Below are 22,739 nucleotides of genomic sequence, written 5' to 3' on the forward strand. Positions count from 1 at the left end.
TTTTTTTTGTACTTTCAGTTCAATTTGAGAGAGGTTATAAGAAACAAAGTATCTATTGTAAGAATGTAAGAAACACTTCTATTACAAGGATATCCTAATATATAAAAACCCAGGGTCCGTAACAACCGACCAAAGGCTCAACCGAACACTGGAAGTCAGTCCTGCAGCAGTGCTGGGTTGCCATGGCGACCCAGCACTGCCTACTGAGGGGGCTGCAGATCAGGCCCAGAGAGAGGCCCGAAGAGAGAGGCAGGGTCTGATCCGCAGCCTCCATAACAGCTGTTGATCAGCCGTTGCCTCTCTCTTTCTCTCCAGGCTTCACCAGCATCCACGCCGCTGTTTCTCTCTGGGCCTCCTCTGGACTTCTGATCAGCCCTGCCTCTCCGATCAGGCCCGGAGATAGGCCCAGACATGCTGATTGGCATAGAAACCGACCAATCAGAACCAAAATCTGGGTGAACTGTGAGGAGCCAATGGCTGCATAGGAGGCAGAGCTTTTGACACTTACTGGCATAGAAACTGACCAGTCAGTACCAAATCTGGGTGAACTGTGAGAGGCCAATGGCTGCCTAGTAGGTGGAGCTTTTGATGTTGACTGGCATAAAAACCAACCAATCAGAACCAAATTGGCTGGCAGAAGAAAGCAGGGGCAACCAGGCTGGCAGGGGAGGGCAGTTGGGGGAAAGATGAGGCCGGCAGGGGAGGACAGTTGGGGGCAACCAGGCCGGCAGGGGAGGGCAGTTGGGGGCAACCAGGCCGGCAGGGGAGGGCAGTTGGGGGTGAGATCAGGCTGGCAGGGGAGGGCAGTTAGGGGTGATCAGGCAGGCAGAGGTAGTTGGGGGCGAGATCAGGCCGGCAGGGGAGGACAGTTAGGGGGGATCAGGCAGGCAGAGGCAGTTAGGGGCAATCAGGCAGCCAGGCAGGTGAGCGGTTAGGAGCCAGCAGTCCCAGATTGTGAGAGGGATGTCTGACTGCCGGTTTAGGCCCGATCCCTGTGGATTCCTATGGCAGTCAGACATCCTCCAAGAGGTCCCCGATTGGAGAGGGTGCAGGCTGGGCTGAGGGAACCCCCCCCCTCCGTGAACAAATTTCGTGCACTGGGCCACTAGTTACCTTATAAGTTATGTCCTTTTATTAGGTTCCTTGGAAGAAAAATTTTATAGTATAAAGAATAGAGGTACTTCCCTAAATACATACTTTTCTTTCCTAAGGACATTGTGAACCATATAATTGACTAGGTTTTCTTTTTTGTGTATTTAAGCCAAATTCATGACTAAAACATAGCAAATATACAGGTCTTTTGTCTTAGATTTTTATTTAATGTCTTTTCTATTCCATTCCCTAGTCTTGGTCTTTTATTTGCTTGTTTTTGTTTTATTTCTTTTTTACTTTTAGTTTATATTCTCATGTTATAGTTTGTGTCCTTCAACGCTACCTAAACATTCTCTAGAATTTGGTTTTGGGGGCAGGCAGCATATAAATGAACAATCATATTTAGGGAACATCCTTATAAAAGGCAGGGTGGTAGCTTGGTAGGTAGTACAAAGATGAGTGAGGTAGGTTTCCTCCCTTTGTAGTCATATATGAACAGGTAAGAATACAAAACACTGTGCAATTGGTATTGCAATAGAGAACTATCATACTTTTAAAAGACACAGAATTTCCTTTTAGTTATAAAGAACATTTATTTAAACAATATTTTACGGTACACCTAGTTATAAAGCCATTATAGTACCATTTCTTTTCCTGTGACAGTCCATCCAGTTTCATTTTTTTTTTCAATCCTCACCTGAGGATATGTTTATTTTTATTTTGTTTTTTTAATTGATTTTTAGAGAAAGAGGCAGGGGGAGAGAGAGAGAGTGAGAGAGAGACATCAATGTGAGAGAAACACTGATCAGTTGCTTCCAGGACGTACCCTGGTCGAACCCACAATCTAGGTATGTGCTCTGACCTGGAAGTGAACCCACAACCTTTTTGATGTAAGGGATGATGCTCCAACCACCTGAGCCACCCAGCCAGGGCACAGGCTTCCTTTTCTTATTCTCTTTGCTGAAAGAATACTAGTTTATCTTTAAGAACTATTTATTCCTAAATTCATTTGTCTTAGGTTTTTTGTAAAAAATAAATAAATAAATAAAATATGTCTCATCACCCAAATACCACTCATGGAGTTGAGAAACAAAAAGTACTTCAGAAGAAAAAGCTTTACCCTTTGAATAATGGAAAGAAGCAGCAGTCCATCAAAAAGGTGTGACTTAATCCAAGCTGGGAAGATTTGGACATACTGAGATGGGGAAGATTCATGACCCTTTCATTCATTCTCTTTATGCTGGTCTTTTTCCTAACAGTCGTGCTCTGGTAATTATTGTGGTTAGATTCAGAAATTCTGAGATAAGAGACGAGGTCAATGAATTCTATATTCAGCCTAGATCTTAGTAATACTAAATAAGTCTCTGCTTTTCACCATCTGATGTTATCTGTGAACCATCCAAGAACCTTACCACTGTCCTCTAAATTCTTAACTTAGATTTCTTCAGAGAAACATTATTTCTTCTAAAGCTCCTTAAGTAGATTGATTCAAATTATATGGATAACTAGTCTTTGGCTTTTAGATTTCATTTATTTAATCATTCATTCAACAAATGAATATGTATAAGGAAATGTGGCTAGACGTGATTTATTGAAAGAGTTGTATTTTTAAACATGTTTTTTAGATTCAAAGAAACTCTTTAAGCATACTTTTTTTTTACTTGATTTTCAAGTCACACCAAACTTTGAAATGAACAGAATAAAAGGAAAAAGTTGACAATGCTTTATTAAAATTGTTTTTTCTTATCTACAGGTCTTTGGAAATGCTCCGCCAAATACAATGATAGAAAAATTTTCTGATCTTCTGCAGTTCACAACACAAGTCTCACGATTGATGGTGACAGAAATTCGAAGGAGAGCATCAAACAAATCTACAGGTATTATTGCAGAAAACAGCAAAGCCTGACTTTTACCAAAATTGACAGTTTGGTAAAAGTGCTATTAAAATTAAATAGTAAATTGACCTGCTTCTAGGCACAGGGATTTCAATTACCCATCTCATTCATATTCTTATAGACACATTCTTCTCTTGGTTTCAACATCTTCTAATTTTAAGTTTAGTTCTATGAAGGCTACTTTCCTTGGACCACTGCCACACCTCCCCACAACTCTTTCAACTATACTTTCTTCTGAACAAAATCCAAATTCTTAGCATGACATTTAAGGCAAACCCAGAATTGGGCCATATCTTTTAAGTCATAACTTTTTGGATTAAGTCACACCTTTTTGATAGAATGTTTCTTATTTCCCTTACTCAAAGAAAAAAACTTTCTCTTCTGAAGTACTTTTTGTTTCTCAAATTTGTGAGTGATATTTGGGTATGTGTCTTTATTTTCTACTAGAGGCCTGGAGCACGAAATTTGTGCCTGGGTGGGGTCCCTTGGCCTGGCTAGTGATTGGGGCCGATCAGGGCTATCTCACCCAGTCCCAATCGGGGATGGTGGCCAGGGAGGGACCGCGGAAGGGCTCTAGGGCATTTCCAGCCCCATCTCACCCAGTCCCTATTAGCTGGACCCTAGCAGCAAGCTAACCTACCAGTTGAAGCATCTGCCTCCTGGTAGTCAATGCACGTCATAGTGACTGGTCAGTCAACTGTTTGGTCGGACACTTAGCATATTAGGCTTTTATATATATAGATTATAACTCACAGCGTGGAATGCTCAGCACACACTTTCCCTCCAGCCCCTTGTCTTGGAGACCTCATGTCCTTCCAAGGCTCTGCTCACCCTCTTCAGCTGCCACACGAAGTAAATTGCATCGTGTGCGTGGAAACCCTTTGCAGGCTCCATGGTGTGTCTTTACTTCACTGCAGTTCCAATTACCCAAACATAAGGAGAGACACCCTCATTATCAGCTAACACCATCGTGGTGAGACCCCGGCTCAGCCTACTGCAGCTGTTTTAAATAGGCCATGGGTCGCCCTAGATGGTTTGGCTCAGTGGATAGAGCCATGGCCTGCGGACTGAAGGGTCCTGGGTTTGATTCTGGTCAAGGGCACATTCCTGGGTTGCAGGCTCAATCCCCAGTAGGGGGCGTGCAGGAGGCAGCAGATTGATTCTCTCTCACCATTGATGTTTCTATCTCTCTCTCCCTCTGCCTTCTTCTCTAAAATCAATAAAAATATATTAACAAAAATAAAAGTAAATAGGCTATTAGTCAAATGTCGCTGCTCTCCATCCGTCTCCAGTCCCCTCACACCCTCTTTTGTCTTCACCCCCCTCACTCCCCACACACAATCTGCTGGGGTCTGTAAAATGGGGTCAGGATTTCTACTTCAACCAAGCAATGCTTTCGCACGGCCCTCCTTCCCTGCCCATCTCTGTCCCCAGTCCTGTGGGGTCTCTCCCTCCCTCCCCTCCATCTAACTTGGTGGGTCCTGCTCTGCCCCCTCCTCCTGCGACCTCCCATCTGCAGCCTCTCAGTGTGCATCATAGCAACTGGTCGAGCCGTTGTTGAACTCCCAGCGGAACTCCAGTCGAGGGGACAATTTGCACATTTGGCTTTTATTATATAGAATTATTAGACCGTAAGCTGTTTATGTAACGTACAATATTTACCCCAGTGCTTTATATACATTAGGCCTTTTATGAATGCTGCCTGAATACTATTGATATTCATAGTTATTAGGTCATTTTAAACTTTGTAAAGTATCTTTCTTTTTACTTAAGATTAAAATAAGCTTTCTTGATTTTAACTATAATTAGTAATTTAAGTCATTTTCTAAGTTAGCATTATGTTTGAGGGATTTTATCTTAATTTTGTTATTTGTGGGGGTTTTTAATGGTTGTTTGACAGCTTTCTTCTATGGAAACATTATACTGAGAAATTGATTTTCTGTTTTTAACATCTCTTTGGGGAAATCATTTCTCTTTTCAGCCCATCAAATTATTTTTTTCAATAGTAACAGTAATTCCTTTGTTATAAAATGTTTTTAAAAATTTGTTCTTTATTTTTGTTAAAATTAATAAAGCACATAGTTATAACATTCAAATGGTTAAAAGATTTATTAAAAACAGCATCTCTCTTACATTATCCTGATTCATCCCCATTTCTCACTCTTGAGAGGCAATTGTTTTTTCACACTTTTAACTTTTTTTTTAATATTTACCTCTATCTCTAAACAAATAATATTTACAGTATGTGCCCTTGATTTTTCACATTTAGATCCTGTCTTCTGACTTTTCCACAAGAGAATGAGACTTTTATGCTCTTAAGCTTACTACCATTATTCTTACAGTTACTTCCTATACCCCTCCAACATTGCTCTGTCATAATTTTTACTAGATCAGTATTCATTATTGTGACTATAAAAACACTGTTCTAAGTTGAGCCATGTGGTATGCTATGGTTACTTTTCTTGGGAACTTCTCCCCCACCTCCATCAGAGTTAATAATTGACTATTTTCTTACTAGTTTTCTACATTTTATTTACTCACATTCATTTCTATTCCCATTTTTCTGAATCTCCCCTCAATATGATTGAAGACATCAGATATTCTGTCAGTTTCATCTTCTTGCAAATCGCTCTTCCAGAACCATCCATCCTGCTTTAATCTGTAGTAGGTGCTCTTCAGCCAGCTGCCCAGCTGTCATTTTACCTCTCCCCTCACGTCATCCTGGGTGCCTTTCCACCTCTGTGAGATAGAGCCTCTGTTTCCTGAGTCCCGTGTCATCTTTTTCTCAAATAGCAGCTTCCTGAGAAAGGATGCAGGGGAGTTATTTTTGGTTTTGAGGTTGTTGTTTTTCTTTGTTTGTTTTTAAAGAAATCCCATAAGTGAAAATTTCTTTAACTGTGCTGGATGTGTTCTTTCCTCTTCACTAGGGAAGGTGTGATGCCTTAGGCTAACAACCTTTTCAGGTACCAGGGCTCGGTACCAATCCCATCATGTCATATAATGGTGGCTTTGTTGTGGAAAGGGGACACATGAGAAACCAGGCTCAACAGGAAGGAGGCACAGGTCCACCACCACCCGCATTATCTCACAGAAAAATGTGCTTGGGAGGTTCCCGCCACCCGCGCCGGCCCCCCCCCCCCCCCCCCCCCAGTCCTAAAGTACAGACGTGAGTGCAGTCTTATCAGCGAAGAAACATACAGGCTGCTTGTGATCTTGTCTCTTTGAGTGCTTGTTGGATGTTTATAGGAGTGTTTGAGAATAGTAGCTGTTTAGCCCCAGAGAACTTTGGAGCCAGTGGAAGTTATAGGCCCTCCTACCAGAGGGAGGAAGCTACCGGTGTCATGGGAAGTTGAGCTTGGGGGCAGCATCTCTGGGGACATGGTCAGTGAAGGGGGTCTTAGCTAGGTCCTTCTCCCGGCAGCCAGGGTAAGGTCCCAGGGTCATAATCTTGCAGTTTGCATTATATATGTATCCTCCTTTCAGTAAGTATCAGATTCTCAGTTGAAAATCATTTTTTCCCCTCAGAATTTAAAAATCATTTCATCATATTCTACATTTCTAAACTGCTATTGGGAAATCTGAGGCTTCCTAGATACATGATTATTTTTCTGTATCCTATTTTTTTTTTCTTTAGAAACATTTAGGGTCCTCTTTTGGGCTTTCCTGTTCTAAAATTTTATTATAACATACTTTGGAGTAGACCTATATTTTATCCATTATGCTGATTACACATCGGACCCTTATTAATAAATCTGGGAATGCATATCCTTTAATTTTGGGAAAGTTTCATGAATTGTTTATATAATAATATCCTTCCCTCTATTTTCTCTTTCTAATCAGATATATCCCTAAGACACACACATTCTCTCTCTCTCGCTCTCGCTCTTTCTCATTTTCTTTGTTTTTTTAAAAATATTTTTTTTATTGATTTCAGAGGAAGAGAGAGGGAGAGAGAGATAGAAACATCAATGATGAGAGAAAATAATTAATTGATCAGCTGCCTCCTGCATGCCCCACACTGGGGATCAAGCCGGCAACCCTGGCATGTGCCCTGACCTAGAATCGAACCCTGACTTCCTGGTTCATAGGGCGATGCTCAGCCACTGAGCCACACTTGCCAGGCTGTCTCTCATTTTCTTTATCTCTTGACTTTCTTTGGGTTTTTTTTACTCTACTTGCTAAGAGAGCTCTTCAGTTTTACAATCTATCCCTTCCTTGCAGGTTTTTATTTGTGACATTGTAATTTAAATTATAAGTGTTTTGTTTTTTTATTGGTGTGTTTTTGGGTTTTTTTTATGGATTTTCTTCTCTTAGCTATCTGAGGTTTTGTTTTTCTTTTCAGATTTTATTTACTCTCCCTACATATTCTGTTTCTTTAAGGTTGCCCTTTTTTGTTAATTTTTCTGTCTGTCTTTTATGTTGGAATACGTCCTCACATATCTCATCCTTGGCCATCTGTTTCTGTATAAGAATGGATAGAAAGCTGCTGGGTAGCTTTGTAATTGTGGGTGGAGCTTGCAACTCTGGACATTAGCCCAGGGTGATCTTGCTGGGCCATTTTGTTGACCATCTTTCCCTGGCTAGACAGAGTCCCCAGAAAAGAATATCCAGTCTTACCTAAACCGTGTATGTCTGACTCTGAACTTGTTGGAAGCCAAGTACAGGAAAGGTATGAGGGCCCTCAGCATTCAGTACCTGAGTTTCAGTACTTTGTCTCCATGAGCCCATAGCTGTGCCTGGTGTGGTATCATCATCCCCGCCCCCGCCCCATCTAAACACTGCTCTGACTCTTTGCATTGAGTAAACCTACAGTCTAGTGCCTACTTTGTAGTGGGGATCTGGGATCCAGGTGCTTTTTCTTTTTTTTTTTTAACTTGTTTATTCATTCTCAGTGACAGTCTATAGAATGACATATTTTTTTTTTTAATTAAATCTATTGGGTGACACTGGTCAAGATGTCATATAGTTTGCAAGTGTACATTTCTATGATACATGATTTGTATATTGCATTGTATGCCTAGCTGCTCTTAAAAGTATTTCCCCAACCCTTTAGTGTACAGTTTCACACTACCTCTGCTTTCAGAGGTACCTAGTGCCACCAGTTCCTGAGCCTCTTGGTTCTATTGTAGTTTAGTTGCTTGTTTTGAATTTACTTTAAGATGTAGAATTTACTAAGTCAATTACCACTAACTTCTGTGCTATTTTAGTATCCAAGATGTTGCTGTCCACTTTCCTATTCTCTTTGTCCTTATGGGTTTATGATTTTAAAAAATACTTTCACAACCCTTTTAGTTGTGTGTCTTAGTCTGCTTAAGCTGCCATAATAAAATACTATAGACCAGTGGCTTAAACAACAGAAAACATTTTTTCTTACAGTTCTGGAGGCTGAAAGTCGGAGATCACAGCTTCAGCACAATTGGTTTCTGGTGAGATCTCTCTTCCTGGCTTGCAGATGGCACAAACTCAATGTAATCTCACCAGGCCTCTTTTCTTTTAAGGGCATTAATCCCATCATGAGGGACCCACCCTCATGGCCTCACCTAAAGCTAATTGCCTTCCAAAGGCTCCATCACCCAATACCAATACATTAGGAGTTAGGGCTTCAACATCCAAAGTCTGGGAGGGACATATTTCAGGCCATAGGAAGGGGGTTTCAGGAGAGAGCCAAGATAAATCTTTGTGCTCGACCCTTTATCGTTCACTGGAGCCCATTATGAAGTTTTTGGAGCAATAACCATTAAATATTTTTAGACTGAGGACAAAATCCCTTATTCAGAAGCATTACATTATATGGATTGACATATGGATTTTAAAGTGAGGCAGTTTTAGTTATATTTGCAGTCCTTGAAGCAAATCAATGAAAAATAGTAAGGTAGTTTAAGGTAACTTTCCTGCCCCTGTCTTCTCCCTTCTCCTTCCCAAGTTGGATTGCATCCTTTGTTATCTGTCCTGATTTCAGTTATTCCTGTAGAAGTAAGAAGTTGGTCTTAAACGTAAGATTTGTGTGTGTTTTATACCTATTTAGCTATTTTAAATAAGGGAATTTCTCTGTCACAAATTGACTCCTGTCATTGCATTTTCTTTCTTGAACAATATTTATTCCTAGATTAGAAAAAAATTTCCCAAAACTTTATTTTCTTGCTTCTTTGTTGCTGTCTTTGTATATACCTAATCGGCATGTTTGTAGAAAATCTTTTTCTATATTGGAGATTTGTTTTCCTAAATTGCTTTATAATTTTATTTCCATAGGGCAATTTTTGAAAAATAATGAAAGGTATCATAAGTGAAGTAGATGTCTCATTGTTATTTACAGGAATAGCTATGCCAATGTTTTTAAACTTTACACTTTGAAATAATTATAGGCAAACAGGAAATTACAGACATAGTACATAGAGCCCCCTGTGCCCTTTGTCCTCCTTTCTCGACTGATGACATCTTATTTCCCAGCAATCTTTAAGATATATTTTTTCATATTATGTACTTCCATGTACTTTTTAGATTTAAACTTTTGAAATTTACTAACTTCAGAATATAGTGAGATTCAATTAAATTTGTGTAAATTTTACCTGAATAAGAAAAATCTTTCTTAATCACCCTATTTCAAATATTTTCTAATCTATCCCACACCAGTTAGTATACTTGTATTTGTAGTCACCTTAAATACTTCCTTTAGAGCTTTGTCATCATTTAAAGCATCTTGTTTATTTACTTCTTTAATTTTATTGTCTGTTATATTCACTCCTGTATCACCTAGAACAGTGATTTTCAACCTTTTTCATCTCATGGAACACAAAGTAATAATTAAAATTCTTTGGCACACCAAAAAATTTATTGCAATTTTTGCCAATCTGACAAATAATAAAGTATAATTTTTTCATTCACCTCGGACAGCTATGGTTGTATTGGCTGATGTCATTTTTTTTTTAATTTGACAATCTAAGGGAAAAGAGGTCAGTGCCTCTGCCTAAATAGTCAGATATTGCATGCTTTAAAAATACTTGAGGCACACCCGTTGAAAATTGCTGACCTAGAAGAATGCTTGTCACAGATTAAGTGCTCAATTCATGTTTACTGACTTTGACATAAGGTTTCTTCCCACACTTCTCTTTTCTTTACTACTTTGAGAATTGGAACAGTGTTAGAAAAGCCAGCCTTACTGATGTTTAAGAAAGAAAAGCATAATTTTGGAATATCTCCTCAGTCTGCCTTAATGAACCCTAGCTTTGGGAATCCTTGTTCTCTTATTTTTAGTCTTGAACATTGGAAGTTTCTTTTGGTCAGTGTTATTATCAGAAATACTTTCATGGAGATTTTTTTTTTATCTTTTGTACTGAAACAATTCTGTACTTTCAAGATCTAAGTACATCCTGAATCATCTTTTTTTACCCCATCTATATTTTCTGATTTATTGATTCATTTTTATTGTGGTAAAAAACACATAACTATATCTGCCCTCTTAACAAATTTTTAAGCGTACAGTTCCCTATAAAGCCCAGTGTTGTACAGTAGATCTCCAGAACTTTTTCATCCTGTATAACTGTAACTTTATACCCATCGATCAGCAACTCCTCATTTCCTTTTCTTCCCAGCTCTTGGCAATCACCATTCTGCTTTCTGCTTCTATGAATTTGACTACTTTCGATACCTCACATAACCTTTTATTTTACTGGAAATTATCATTGACAGTAATTATTTTGGTTAATATGCCTATAATTTTTCTCCAAAAAAAAAAAAACCACAGGTGTAATGAGCTCTCTATTATTTTTATGAAAAATAGCTATATCTGTCATATTATGTTTCCAGGACTCCTCCAGATTTGGTGTGCAATACCGGTTATTTTGTTTGTTACCTACCCAGTACTTACATATCAAGTCTTTTTATCAGATCTTCTCTGACATGGATTCTAGATATCTCAGTAGGAACCATGCTTATCTGCAATTTAAATCTATCGGTTAATAAGAATGGAAACGTTTTGGTCATATCAATATACAAAACGTATATACATGGACTGATTTGTAATATACAAAGAACCTTCACAGTTCTAGTTCTCTGTCTCCCTTAATTCTCTTTATTGTTGATTCTCTGTGGCTTTTGTTAAAAAAATATGTAATGACTCTCAATTAATTAGAGAAAATACATAATTTTGTGGCTGTATTGTTTACAAGCTGTATCCTAAGATATTTTCCTCACCTTGTATAGTTAAGTTCCAACATGCAGTCTGCTTAATTCTAAGGGAACATAATCAGTTTTCATCATTAAAGCAGAAAATTCCCACCTGTGAAAAAATTGCTTTCATTTATGAATAATGACTTTGATGCATGTGAGGTGCCGCTGTTAAACCCAGTGGTGCAGTCTGAAATGGGCAGCATCCAAGTGGTGGAGAAACCCGGGGATGCTGACTACAGTTGGCATCTCGTGCAGCATCTTGTGGGACTAGTGTAATGTAGTGAGTCCCCAGTTAGACAACCCAGCCTTTTTTTTTAAACAGAAAATCATTGTGCCCCGCTGTCCTCCATGGATTTCAAAGCCACAACACCTTCAGGTAATTTTATTCCCAAGGTGTGATTATGTATCATCAAATGAAAAGAAGCATGGAAGTCATGAATTCTAATACTGTTTTTCTGACTAACTTATGGAAGGTTTTTTTTGGGGGGGTTGGGCGATGGTCAGGAGACAGATGGGAAGGGTTGTTGAGGGTTTGGTTTCTTCTTTACTGAAATAAGTGTAATAATACTATTGGCATGTCTCACATTGTCATTCTAAAGCATAAGTTTGAAAATGGCTACACTTTAAATGGACTTCGGAAAAAAAGGACTTTGCAAAGGAAAAATTGTATTGCATTTATTATTAACAAGTTTTGTGTTCTGATTGTTCTGAATGCTAATTGAATTCACTTATATTCTCTCAATATAGACTAGGAACTTAAATTTCTTTTAAAGTTGTCCACATTCTATTCATTATTTAATCTAATAATGAATCCTACTAACTCCATTTCTGTAATTTTGAATCTAACTATATGTATTGGAATGCAGTGTGAAAGCTAAAGCTTGAATCAAATGATTGGCACCTTGCAATAAGAGATAATGTTTTTTCATTAACTCTTACAACCTTGAGTTAACCCATCATTTAAATTTGTTTTTGTTACATATAAGTGAAATGAAAAGATTCCAATGCAATATTTTTTTGAGTAGGAGTGTTTTTCTTTCAAAAGTTTTAAAGGTGTTTTGAATGGCAGTACTAAAAAGAGTACGTGAAAATAAAATGGCTTCGAATACTTTTGTTACGTATAGACTTCTTTGTCTGTATAAGCATATAATTCAAAGCCAAATAATATAATTTTACATTATTCCTGATGTAACATAGGTCTTCTTCGCCTTATCAAAATGAGTGCTTTAGTTGGTAAAGTTGTTAAAGGGATATTATTAATAATTATACTGTCTTGATCCTTTTCAAGGTTTTTTCCCCACAGGCATTAACTTATTTAATCAGATCAGCAATCTGTTGAACTGTTGTAATGCTTAATAACAAATAGAGATTTGTGGGGGTTTTTATTCCATTATTTGTCTTTTCTTATTTTAAAGAATACCTTAGTGTTCATTGTCAACCCAAACTGAAGAAAGCATACATTCCTATTAATGCAATTAATCAAATAGAATTTTTTCAAGCCAAGAGTACATTTTTGATGTTTTTTATTTGTTTGATTGTTTTTAATTTTTTTATTTATTTTAGAGGGAGAGGGATATAAACATCAAAGAGAAACAACAATTGGCTGCCTCCTGCATGCCCTCTACTGGGGATTGAGCCCATAACCCTGGCATGTATCCTGACCAGGAATTGAACAGGTGACCTCTTGGTTCATGGCTCCATGTTCAATGACTTAGCCACACCGGCTGGCCCATATTTGGTGTTTTGGTTCTCAAAATAAGCATTAGCACTCATTGTTTATATTTGACAACTTATTGAATAGCAGTAAAAATACATATTTGTCCAGTTTTCTCTTAACATTAATAGTGTTAAATAATATGGATGGAATTTAGATTCACTCAGAATGGTCATATCTATAGATTTCTAGCTTCTGTACCAGAAAAGTAACTTTGTCTCTTAAATTAAATTGAGTTCTTCAGAATCTCTTTTTACCCACTCCTTGAGAAGCGTGAGTGCTACTGACCAGTTCATTTACTAATGAATGTTTTTTATGAGATAGAATTTCATTACATTCTATAACTATGAAATAATTACTTGAAGATTCCAGGTACTTTTTAAAGAGATATTAAGTTACAAAATTGAAAATACACAATTTAAAACCAAAGTTGCCTAATTGTGAAGAAACCTAGGAAATGAAAGCATAGCATGTCAACTTTTAATTGAGAATTTTAGCTAACTGGGAAGGAGTTGTCTTCCTTCCATGAGCATTTAATTCCTATCAAGGAACGAGGACTCCTCGTGTAATGTAACAAATGGCTGGGTCTATTGTAAGCTTGCAGGAAAAATTTGCAGGTCACCTTTTACCAGTGACCTCAAACCATGATTGTTAATGAAGGTTTTTCGGTGGTACTGTTTTGTTTTCTCCCTCTCTAATGAATCTTCACAATTTAATCAGCCTTAAACATTGCTTTCTCTCTATTACTCCCCTTTTCAAAACTTGCAGGAATTTCTGTTATTTCTAGTAAGTCCAAACCTCTTAATTTTCATCAGCAGTTGAGCTCAGTGCATCCTTCTTTAATCAACCTGGGTTGGTTTATTCACCCATTTAACAGATACTTATTGAGCCCCCATTTTGTGCAGTCATGTACTTAACACTGAGGACCCCCAGTGAACAAGGTAGGCAAGGAGATTGCTCACCTCCTGTCTATTCTTTATAACGGGGTGAGAGGCTGTAAATCAGTGAACAAATGAATATAATAACCTTAACACTTTTGAGATATTAAATAATAATAACCCAGTCATCTGTTGGCTTCCCTCTTTTTCCAGTTTTTTTTTTTTTTTTTTTTTTTTAATCACTATCTTTTATCTCTCAAGTCTGGACTTGAATGTAAGTTCTGTCACTGACTAGTTATGTGACTCTAGGCAAGTTACTAAACTCTCCATTTCTTAATTTCTTTTATAAGAGGTGTAATAATAGAAAGTAGCTCATATAGTTCTTATTACAATTAAATGAGTTAAATCTACAAGTAGTTAACGTTCATCTTGTTTATCCATATGAAAATTGATGAACACTCTGCTGATGAAATTAAGTATATGGTTAGGGATTTATCCATTTCCTCTTATCTCTAAAAAAAATAATCAACTAAATTAACTTTGAAAGATTCTTGCAACATCACAGTTCTGTGAATGATTCTCCCTGTTTCTCTGTTCCTACTGTCAGCTGCTCAAGTCATCACTTATGTATATCATGAAGGCAACCTCCTAATTTGTTCCTCGCACTGGTCTCTGCCTTCCCAGTTTGTCATATACATTACTACTAAAGTTAATAGTTTAGGGTAATCCTTTTAGCACCTCCTTTGTTCAAGAAACTGCATTTGCTCCCTCTTGCCCAAAGAGTCAAATACAGCCCTTAGCTGTAAATAGGCATCAGTTTCCTATCACTACTGTTGACTTTCTTCTAATCTAATTCTCAAAATGTGCTCTTCTAGAATGTTAACCCAGTATTATTACAGTTCTTTGTCTAGATCAGTACATGTTATGCTCTTTCCTCTAGTTACACTTTTATTTCTGCTCCTAATTGCTTGGTTTCATTCCCACTGGCCCCCACTTCCTAGACAAACCTATGCAGCTTTCCCTGTTATCCAAAAGCAGAACTTGCCTATGAAACCTTTTGTAAGCTGAAATGGCATAATTTGAAGAAATACTTACCTTTAATTTATATGGAAAAATATTGGTCATTCCCAGATTCCAAAAATAACCTTTCACATCATACCAAATCACACATAAAACCTAAAATAACACTAACATACAGTTAAAGCAGGAATGATCATGATAAATATAGAACATGTTTTGTACACCCATCAGTCCCCTCAAGCAGCAGAATTTCGATTTTATTTATTACTGGTTGCTCCCTGAAAGAGACCACTTTACTACTAGCACAACCAAGATTCTAGCTTCCAAGATTCTTTCTCTTTGTTAAATAGTATGAATATTGGCTGCATGAAGTTCAACACACTTACAATGTATTTTCTTCCTCATGATCGAAATGCTTAATTGTGTCCAGATTTACGCTAAACATAACATCCTTATGAGCTCTCTTAGGCTTTTCCGATACCATAGACACATCTTGCTAATGGATGCCCAAAATAAATCGAGATAAAGTACAGATGCTCACATAGATCAAAGCTGTGGGGTTGGATGCTGGGATGTCGTTCCCGGGGAAGGAGCTAGCAGGGTCACTCTCACTGCACCTGGTGCACTGCCTCTAGAATAGCTCCCTGCAAAACAAGTGCTGAATTTTCACTTTTCACCTTTTTCTGTAAAAGTAAAAGTCATTTTCTGATTTCTTGTAGTTAGCAAAAACAGGGACTGATGCAGATCTTTCGTAAAAGTGAAGCAGCCCAGTGTGAACTTTGAAAAGTAGAGGATACCTATACTTGTTTTCCAGGCAGGCTTAGTTCACACTTTACCTCTTCCACGGCGGCTCATTTTGACTAGTTTGTGACATACCTTCCCCTAAAATATGTAGGTTGACTTTTACAGTTCCGAAGGATATGATGATATACTATGTGTGCCATGAAAACATTACTCTTTAACGTGTTTACATAGAGCATGTAATAGTGCTGATACAAAGTGCGTGCTTAGTAAATGATCATTTCTTTGCAGATTTTAAGGAAGAACCTCTAGATATGTGATTCCCCTTCTCCCTTCCACCTAATACTTTTCCTTTTCCTTTGCTTTTATAGAGGCTGCAAGTCGGGCCATCGTCCAGTTCCTAGAAATCAATCAGAGTGAAGAAGCCAGTAGAGGCTGGATGCTTCTGACAACAATTAACTTGTTAGCATCCTCTGGTCAGGTGAGTTCTTTGTTTTCATGTTTGATACCTCATCCTCTCTTTTTTTAATCCTCTTGGGATTTTGTAAAATTAAACTTACTGTCATATCTGAATAAGCTTTTAGGATGATCATGATATTCTTCTAATTCTTTTTATACATTATTTCATGCTTCTGACAACATCCAGATGAGGAGGTTGATGTTTTATGCATTTTACACATGAGGAAATGCCTAACTTGGAATAGTGGTTTTCATCTTTGTCATGTCAACACACATAGAGCATCATACAGTTTCCACAGCACACTGGGCAGGGAGGATCACCTGTGGCTGGAGGTGACTAGCCCAGGAGCTCTGACTTCATCAGCCCAGCCCAGGAATTCTTTTACCCACATTAGGGAAACTCTGGCTTAGAGGAATCATCTAAGGTTCAGCTAAGGGCACTTAGCTAATAAGTGACCTGGAAAATACTTTTAAATTTTTCTAATTTTTAAGGAAAATATGAAAATACTACCATTTCTGAAAATATATATATTCCCTTACCACTTGATTTATTCTGGAGATTCGTTTTTCCCCTCTAAGTCAACTGTATCAACATCTGTCATGATATATGTTGTCTCTGCTCATTTGTATTTGATTTTAGGCCTGTGATATTTTGGGAATGAAGTAAATTTATTCAACTTTCTACAGTCCAGAGTCAGTACCTATCAAAGTCAGTACCAACTCTGAGAATGGCTATTGTCTACATAACATTGGGCTTTTAAACACCTCACATTACTTAATAACACAAATGATGCTAGTTCTTAGTAACCATACCCTGAAACTAGTCACTAGCTCAGAGTAAGTAGCACTTGGACATTTTCCCCCTTGGAATGGATTGTTTCCTTCTTTTGCTTGCTGGGTGTGTGTGTGTGTGTGTGTGTGTGTGTGTGTGTGTGTGTGTGTGTGTGTGTGTGTCTTTTTCAATCAGAAAAAGGATCAGACTAACTTGTCCTGGTTTACCTGGTACTTCTAAGTTTTAGCATAGAAGCCTCGCATCCCAAGAAACCCCTCAATGGAGAAGTTTATTCCCCCTAAGTAACTTTCAGATAGCCCTAAAGTGGACCCTTGCTTCCATGTATCTGGGACCACACCAGATGACTATCAAAATACCAATTTTATTGGCTGTTGATGGTATTTATAAATGCCTCTACATTACTATACTGAAACTTGATTTGGTTTAGAATAAAATGTAAAATAATGATTTTATTTGCCATATTTCTGTTTTATTCATATTTTCTATTGATGCTATATTTTTCTTTCTCAGTTGTGACAGAGACTATGTCCTACCTAATACCTAACACATAGTAGAAAACAATTCAGTGTGATTAACTGAAACATGCAGAAATTTATAAGTTGTCTTAAAAGTATGAGAAAAGAATCAGGAGAGAAATCTGATCACTTTTTAAAAATTACAGAAGTTGCCAATTACCAGTTTGGATACCAAGTTGTACTTTTAATCTGTCAGTTATAATATAAAAATGAAAAATATCTTTTTGCTTAACAGAAAGAGAAAGCTACCAGTAGTCCAGTTGGGAAAAGAGACATTTTAAAAACATTTGTGTTGTGTTTTAGACTTTTTTGTTTGTGTGCCATTTTCTGTTGGCAGCAATGAAATGCAGAGATGACAAACATGATTCTGAATTAATATGTAGGTGACAAATGAAGTGGATGAAGCTAATGCTGTAAAATGCAGTAATGGATGTATGCAATGCTATAAAAATAGAATTATGAGCCTTATACATTTTATAAGTGAGGATAGGAGGAAAGATGAGAAGTAAATGACAATTTCAGACACAAAAAGGTATTTAAACTGAACGTTAGGTGTACGGAGATATGAGACATCTGAAGTATAAGTTTAGGTAGGAAAGCAGGGAGGTTTTGAATATTAGAGGTAGGAAATGGTACTGGGTCTGTAAAAACGGCTGGATCTTGCAATGAATATTCTTTAGGCTCACTCTCTCTTCCCTATCATCTTGCTGCTGCATTAGTTCAGTCCCATCTCATAGGATTTTCTATATCTGTTTCCTAATAATTTGCCTGTCCTTCCTGCTTTGTAATCTTACTTATGATCTACATTTCCACCCACTTAATCTCTGCAATCTGGTTCTGTTACTTCATTATTTGTAACACTTCATTGAGTCTCCAGTGCCAACAAAATAAAAATCAAACTGGAATGGGAGACTGTGCATAAGTCATTTAACATATACTCGTACAGTGTGGACCACTTCACCTGAGGCAGGGTATGTAAGTGATGAGCCACAATTCCTTCACTTGTAAGGGATCATGCAGTAATGGGATCTACCTCGTCGGGATAATGTGAGGAGTAGGTGAGATAATAATTTAAAGTGCTCAGCCTTGTGCCTCTTATACCAGTATAATAAACACTTATTAAAAATTAGACATTATTTTGGCTTTTGAGGAGTCAGCAGTTTTGGATTCAGGTTCCTGAAACATAATGTACGGTGTGACCTAACCTTCTTTGTATCTTCCAAGTGATCTTTCCCCTCAGATTTTAATTCCTACACTTTTTATTCCATTCCTGGCAGTGTTGGTGCTTCCCTTTTATATTAGCCAGTATGTCCTCCCACTGTGACACTTAGGAGATAAATCAGTTACTGATGAGCCTGCTTCTGCTGGTAGACTAGTGTCTTCTGAAGGTCAGGGGCACATGCCCAACTCCCAGCACAGTGCCTGACATTCCCTAGGCATTCAGTAAATGCTCACCTCTGTCATGGGTAACCTTTTTATTAAACACTGCACCATGGGAAATTTTTGGTAATTATTATAGCATACTTCTTTAAAATACTGAAATGTTTACCATGAGAAAGTCTGGAATTTCTTTCCCTAGAAATCCTTGAAAAGAATACAGAGATTGTATTTTGTGTGATGGCTATATTCTTCAGATGTTCTTCCAGCCCCAAAAATCTATAATAACATTACAGTGATAGTAAAGCAACTACTAATATATAATTTAGCTCTTAATATGGCTATGCATTTGTTACCTTACATAATGCTATTAATCCTAAGAAGTATGTACCATTATACCTATTTTATAGGAGAGAAAAGTGAGGTCCAGCAAAATTAGTTTGCCAGATTCATAGTTAATTTCCTTTTTCTAAATACCAGAGCTTATATTATTTGAAACATACTACCTCTTAATAAAGAGCAAACTTACTTGATACTTTAATAATAACAAATAAACACATCTCAAGAGATAAGTATTTGTCAGCACACATTCATTTTTAATTTTTTCAGCTATTTAAAAACTTATTCTTATATATAGTTTTCTGCTTGAACATTTGGAGTTAATGATTTAGCTTCTAGCTTAAAATTTGTAACCTTACTTAGCTGTACCAATTGCAGTGATGTCTGTCTTTTTGCTTATTTACCTATTCATTTATTGATTGATTGTTTTCCAGAAAACTGTGGACTGCATGACAACGATGTCAGTGCCTTCCACCCTGGTTAAATGTTTATATCTGTTTTTTGACCTTCCACATGTGCCTGAGGCAGTTGGAGGTGCACAGAACGAGCTACCTCTAGCAGAACGTCGTGGACTACTCCAGAAAGTTTTTGTGCAGGTATGGACGGGGCTGTTTGCCTGGCTGTTTAAAGTGAGACAGGTGCATTCCTTCAATTAATGTGTTGCCTGTTCCATTTTCTATAGTATTTCATGTTGTTTATTATTTTGTCTCATGTAACTGTCACATTTGTTGGATCTGCACACTTCTTTTGAGAAATATGTGAGGCATTAACAAATTTGTTTCTTGGACAGAGTCAACTATTAAGGTTACCTTTGATCTAGCAATAACATCTGTGAAATGAACCAAGCAAGGAAAACTTTTGTTGGTAATCATTAAATTTGGTATAATATTTTTTATAATGTCAAGAGATTTTTTTTGTTGTTGTCTATGTACAAGAAGTCCCTGTATACCTAACTATAAATATTTAAATTATAAAAGATGTTTATTTTAGTGGCTGCTGCTATCTCCTCTGCTCCTTGCCTGCAAATTCCTTCTTTCCCACTATGGCCACCATTCCTTTAATAGCATTAGTGGTTAAGAAAGGTTTAAGTAGACCTTTGCTACCTAGCCTGGAAATATTGCCATCATTTTGATAGCCTTTCTTGGGAGAAAATTTTCAAAGCAAGCAAACTACAAACATTTAAAGTACAATGTGTCCAGGGGACCTAATATAGTATTAAAAAACATTTTGATACAAAAAGACAAATACTGTATAATTCCACTTATGTGAATCTAAAGTGAGTCAAACTCAGAAAATAAAATGATGATTGACAGGGGTTGTGGTGTGAGGAAAAAGATTGTTTTCAATTGGTATAGAGTGTCAGTTTTGCAAGTTGACAGTGTTCTAGAGATGTGTTGTGTAACAGTATACTTAGAGTAAACACCACTGTACTCTATACTTTAAAATGATTAAGTTGGTAAATTGTATGTGTTTTCACCTCAATAAAAAACCCCCCACTCCTGCTTGTATCCAGTTCTCTGAAATTATATCACCTAAGATAATAGATTTTTCACCTCTAAAATGAAGATAATGATACCTACCTAAAGGGTTTTTGTGAAAATTAAATGAAATAATACACAAATCTACAGTTCCCCCTTAGGACATAGTAGATATGAAATGAACGTACCTGTGATTGCGCTGTTGTCACCACCACGAAGTAGGGTGGTGCATCTGCAGTAGGTAAGGTAGAGTAAGTCCAGATGACAATTGCACCCCATTTAACTGGGGTGTTTGCTGCAGGAATGACTGTACTCTGTAGAGCTGCTAGCCATGAAAGGATGGGAGTGGAAGGGTAAGGCAGTTTTAAAAAGGAAAAGACAGGATAATAAAATACTAATTCAGCAAATATTTTTTGGACACTTGATTTATTAGATACTTTTGTGCTAGTGCTGAACTTAACCCTTACCTCATAATTTGCAAGATAACCCATGACTTCAGAATTTTTGTTTTCCCCCCAAATGGCAGTGAGAGCAAATGGCAGAATAGGGTTAGAACTCAGGTTAATGTGACTCCTGAATTAGAATGGATGAGAAAAGCAGTGGGAGTAAATGAAGGAGTAAACCTTATGGGAATTAAAGCTGTTTTTAGACAGTGTTGATTAGATTAGTTGCCCTGTTTCAATAAAGCCCTTCTAAAGATGGAATTAATGCTTTAGGCAATAAATGGAAGCAGAATTGTGTTTTGTTTTTTTTTAATCCTCACCTGAGGGTATTTTTTCGTTGATTTTTTTTAGTGAGAGTGGAAGAGAGATGGAAAGATAGAGAAGAAACGTGGTGTGAGAGAAACACATCGATTGGTTGCCTCCTTCATGAGCCCCAACCAGGGCCCCAGGCTTGGGGAGGAGCCTGCAACCGAAATGCATGCCCTTGACCACAAGGGAATCGAATCCAGGACCCTTTGGTCCACAGGCCAACGCTCTATCTGCTGAGCCAAACCAGCTAGGGCAGAATTGTGTGTGTGTGTATAGTTTTACATATGTCTCCCTTTCCCTGATTGACCCCCGCCCCCAGAATTGTATATTTTTAATAGAAAATAAGTATAGCAAAAATTTCTAAAACTTAAAAATTTTTTTCTACACCTGAAAACAGTGGGTGCTTTCAACTAAATGTAAGATTCATATTGGCATATTGGAATCATTGAATGTGAAGCCCTGAAGGGACTCAAGAGAGCATTTAAATGAAACTCCCCATTTACAGAAAGATGGTTTCCCAGCTGTGAATCTCAGCAGGATGGGACAGTGGTTAGACCAGGCTCTCCCACCTCCTCTCTCTCCCCCACCCCTTGCTTCTTCAGTGCACCAGGTCACTTCCTTTTCTTAGTTTCTCATCCCAGGCTACACATTGTTTTCATCATTTTGTCTAGAAGATCTAACTTATCACATGTTTTCAGAACACATAGTGTTTTTGATAGATTAAATTCCTATGTTTATATTATGTAACAGATGGTTTCCTAGGCCCTTAGCAGTTGGTATTGCTCCATGTAGGCATTTGGTTTTTGTGGGGGTTTTTTTGTTTGATTTGTTTTGTTTTTTCATTTGCATTGATGGAGCCAATTATTGCTCTGCCACATGTGGCTGGACTTTGTGACAGAGTCCCCACAAATAGAAATGGTAGTGTAGGGCCGAGAGGGAGGAGACATAGGCCTTCAGTTTTCTTGTTTGTCAAAAGAAAGGATTGTATTAGATATTTGTAATAATACTTTTGCCTTTAAAGATTAAGAACCTATTATCTTAAGAGTCAATAACTTCAAGAAATTAAATCCATTTTATTTTTGAGAATACAGAATTGATCTGGAAATAAGTATTTTATTTTTGGGTTTGCTCTTATGTAGCAGATTAGAGAAATGATGTTCATCCCTCTCAGACAGGGTAATGTGAGAACCCAAGAAAAGTGAAATCAACAATACACTCTTCTGAGCATATGTCTTTCTGAGCATATGTCATTAACTATCTTTTTTTCATGTGGCTTTATGTTGCATTTGATACATATGGGAAAATATATACATATTACACATATTAATGGGCATTAAGTATTCAACAATATCTCCAGGCATTATTTTGTGTGTGGGGTGCCTATATTACTGATTTTATTGTCTGAATTCCTAATCCTTTTTTATCTTCTTGATATTTGGCATCTATGATTTAGAAAGCTCTTGTATTTAATTAGATTTTTGCATTGAAGAAAATAGGAAAAGCAAGACCTACCTTTCTCA

General features: G+C 37.4%; 1 protein-coding gene across 9 annotated transcripts in view; it reads left to right on the forward strand.

Moving 5' to 3' along the window:
- The window catches only part of WDFY3 (WD repeat and FYVE domain containing 3), a 284,218-nt gene that overhangs the window by 108,105 nt on the left and 153,374 nt on the right, over positions 1-22,739 (forward strand). For all 9 annotated transcript variants that reach the window (XM_080682022.1, XM_080682020.1, XM_080682021.1 and 6 more), the window contains 3 exons: positions 2,846-2,969; positions 15,878-15,987; positions 19,424-19,585. In XM_080682022.1, coding sequence (XP_080538148.1) covers positions 2,846-2,969; positions 15,878-15,987; positions 19,424-19,585 — 396 coding nt within the window. The remainder of the gene's footprint in view (positions 1-2,845; positions 2,970-15,877; positions 15,988-19,423; positions 19,586-22,739) is intronic.

The sequence above is a fragment of the Plecotus auritus genome (genome assembly GCF_963455305.1).
Source record: "Plecotus auritus genome assembly, chromosome: 1".
NCBI classification, from domain to species: Eukaryota; Metazoa; Chordata; class Mammalia; order Chiroptera; family Vespertilionidae; genus Plecotus; species Plecotus auritus.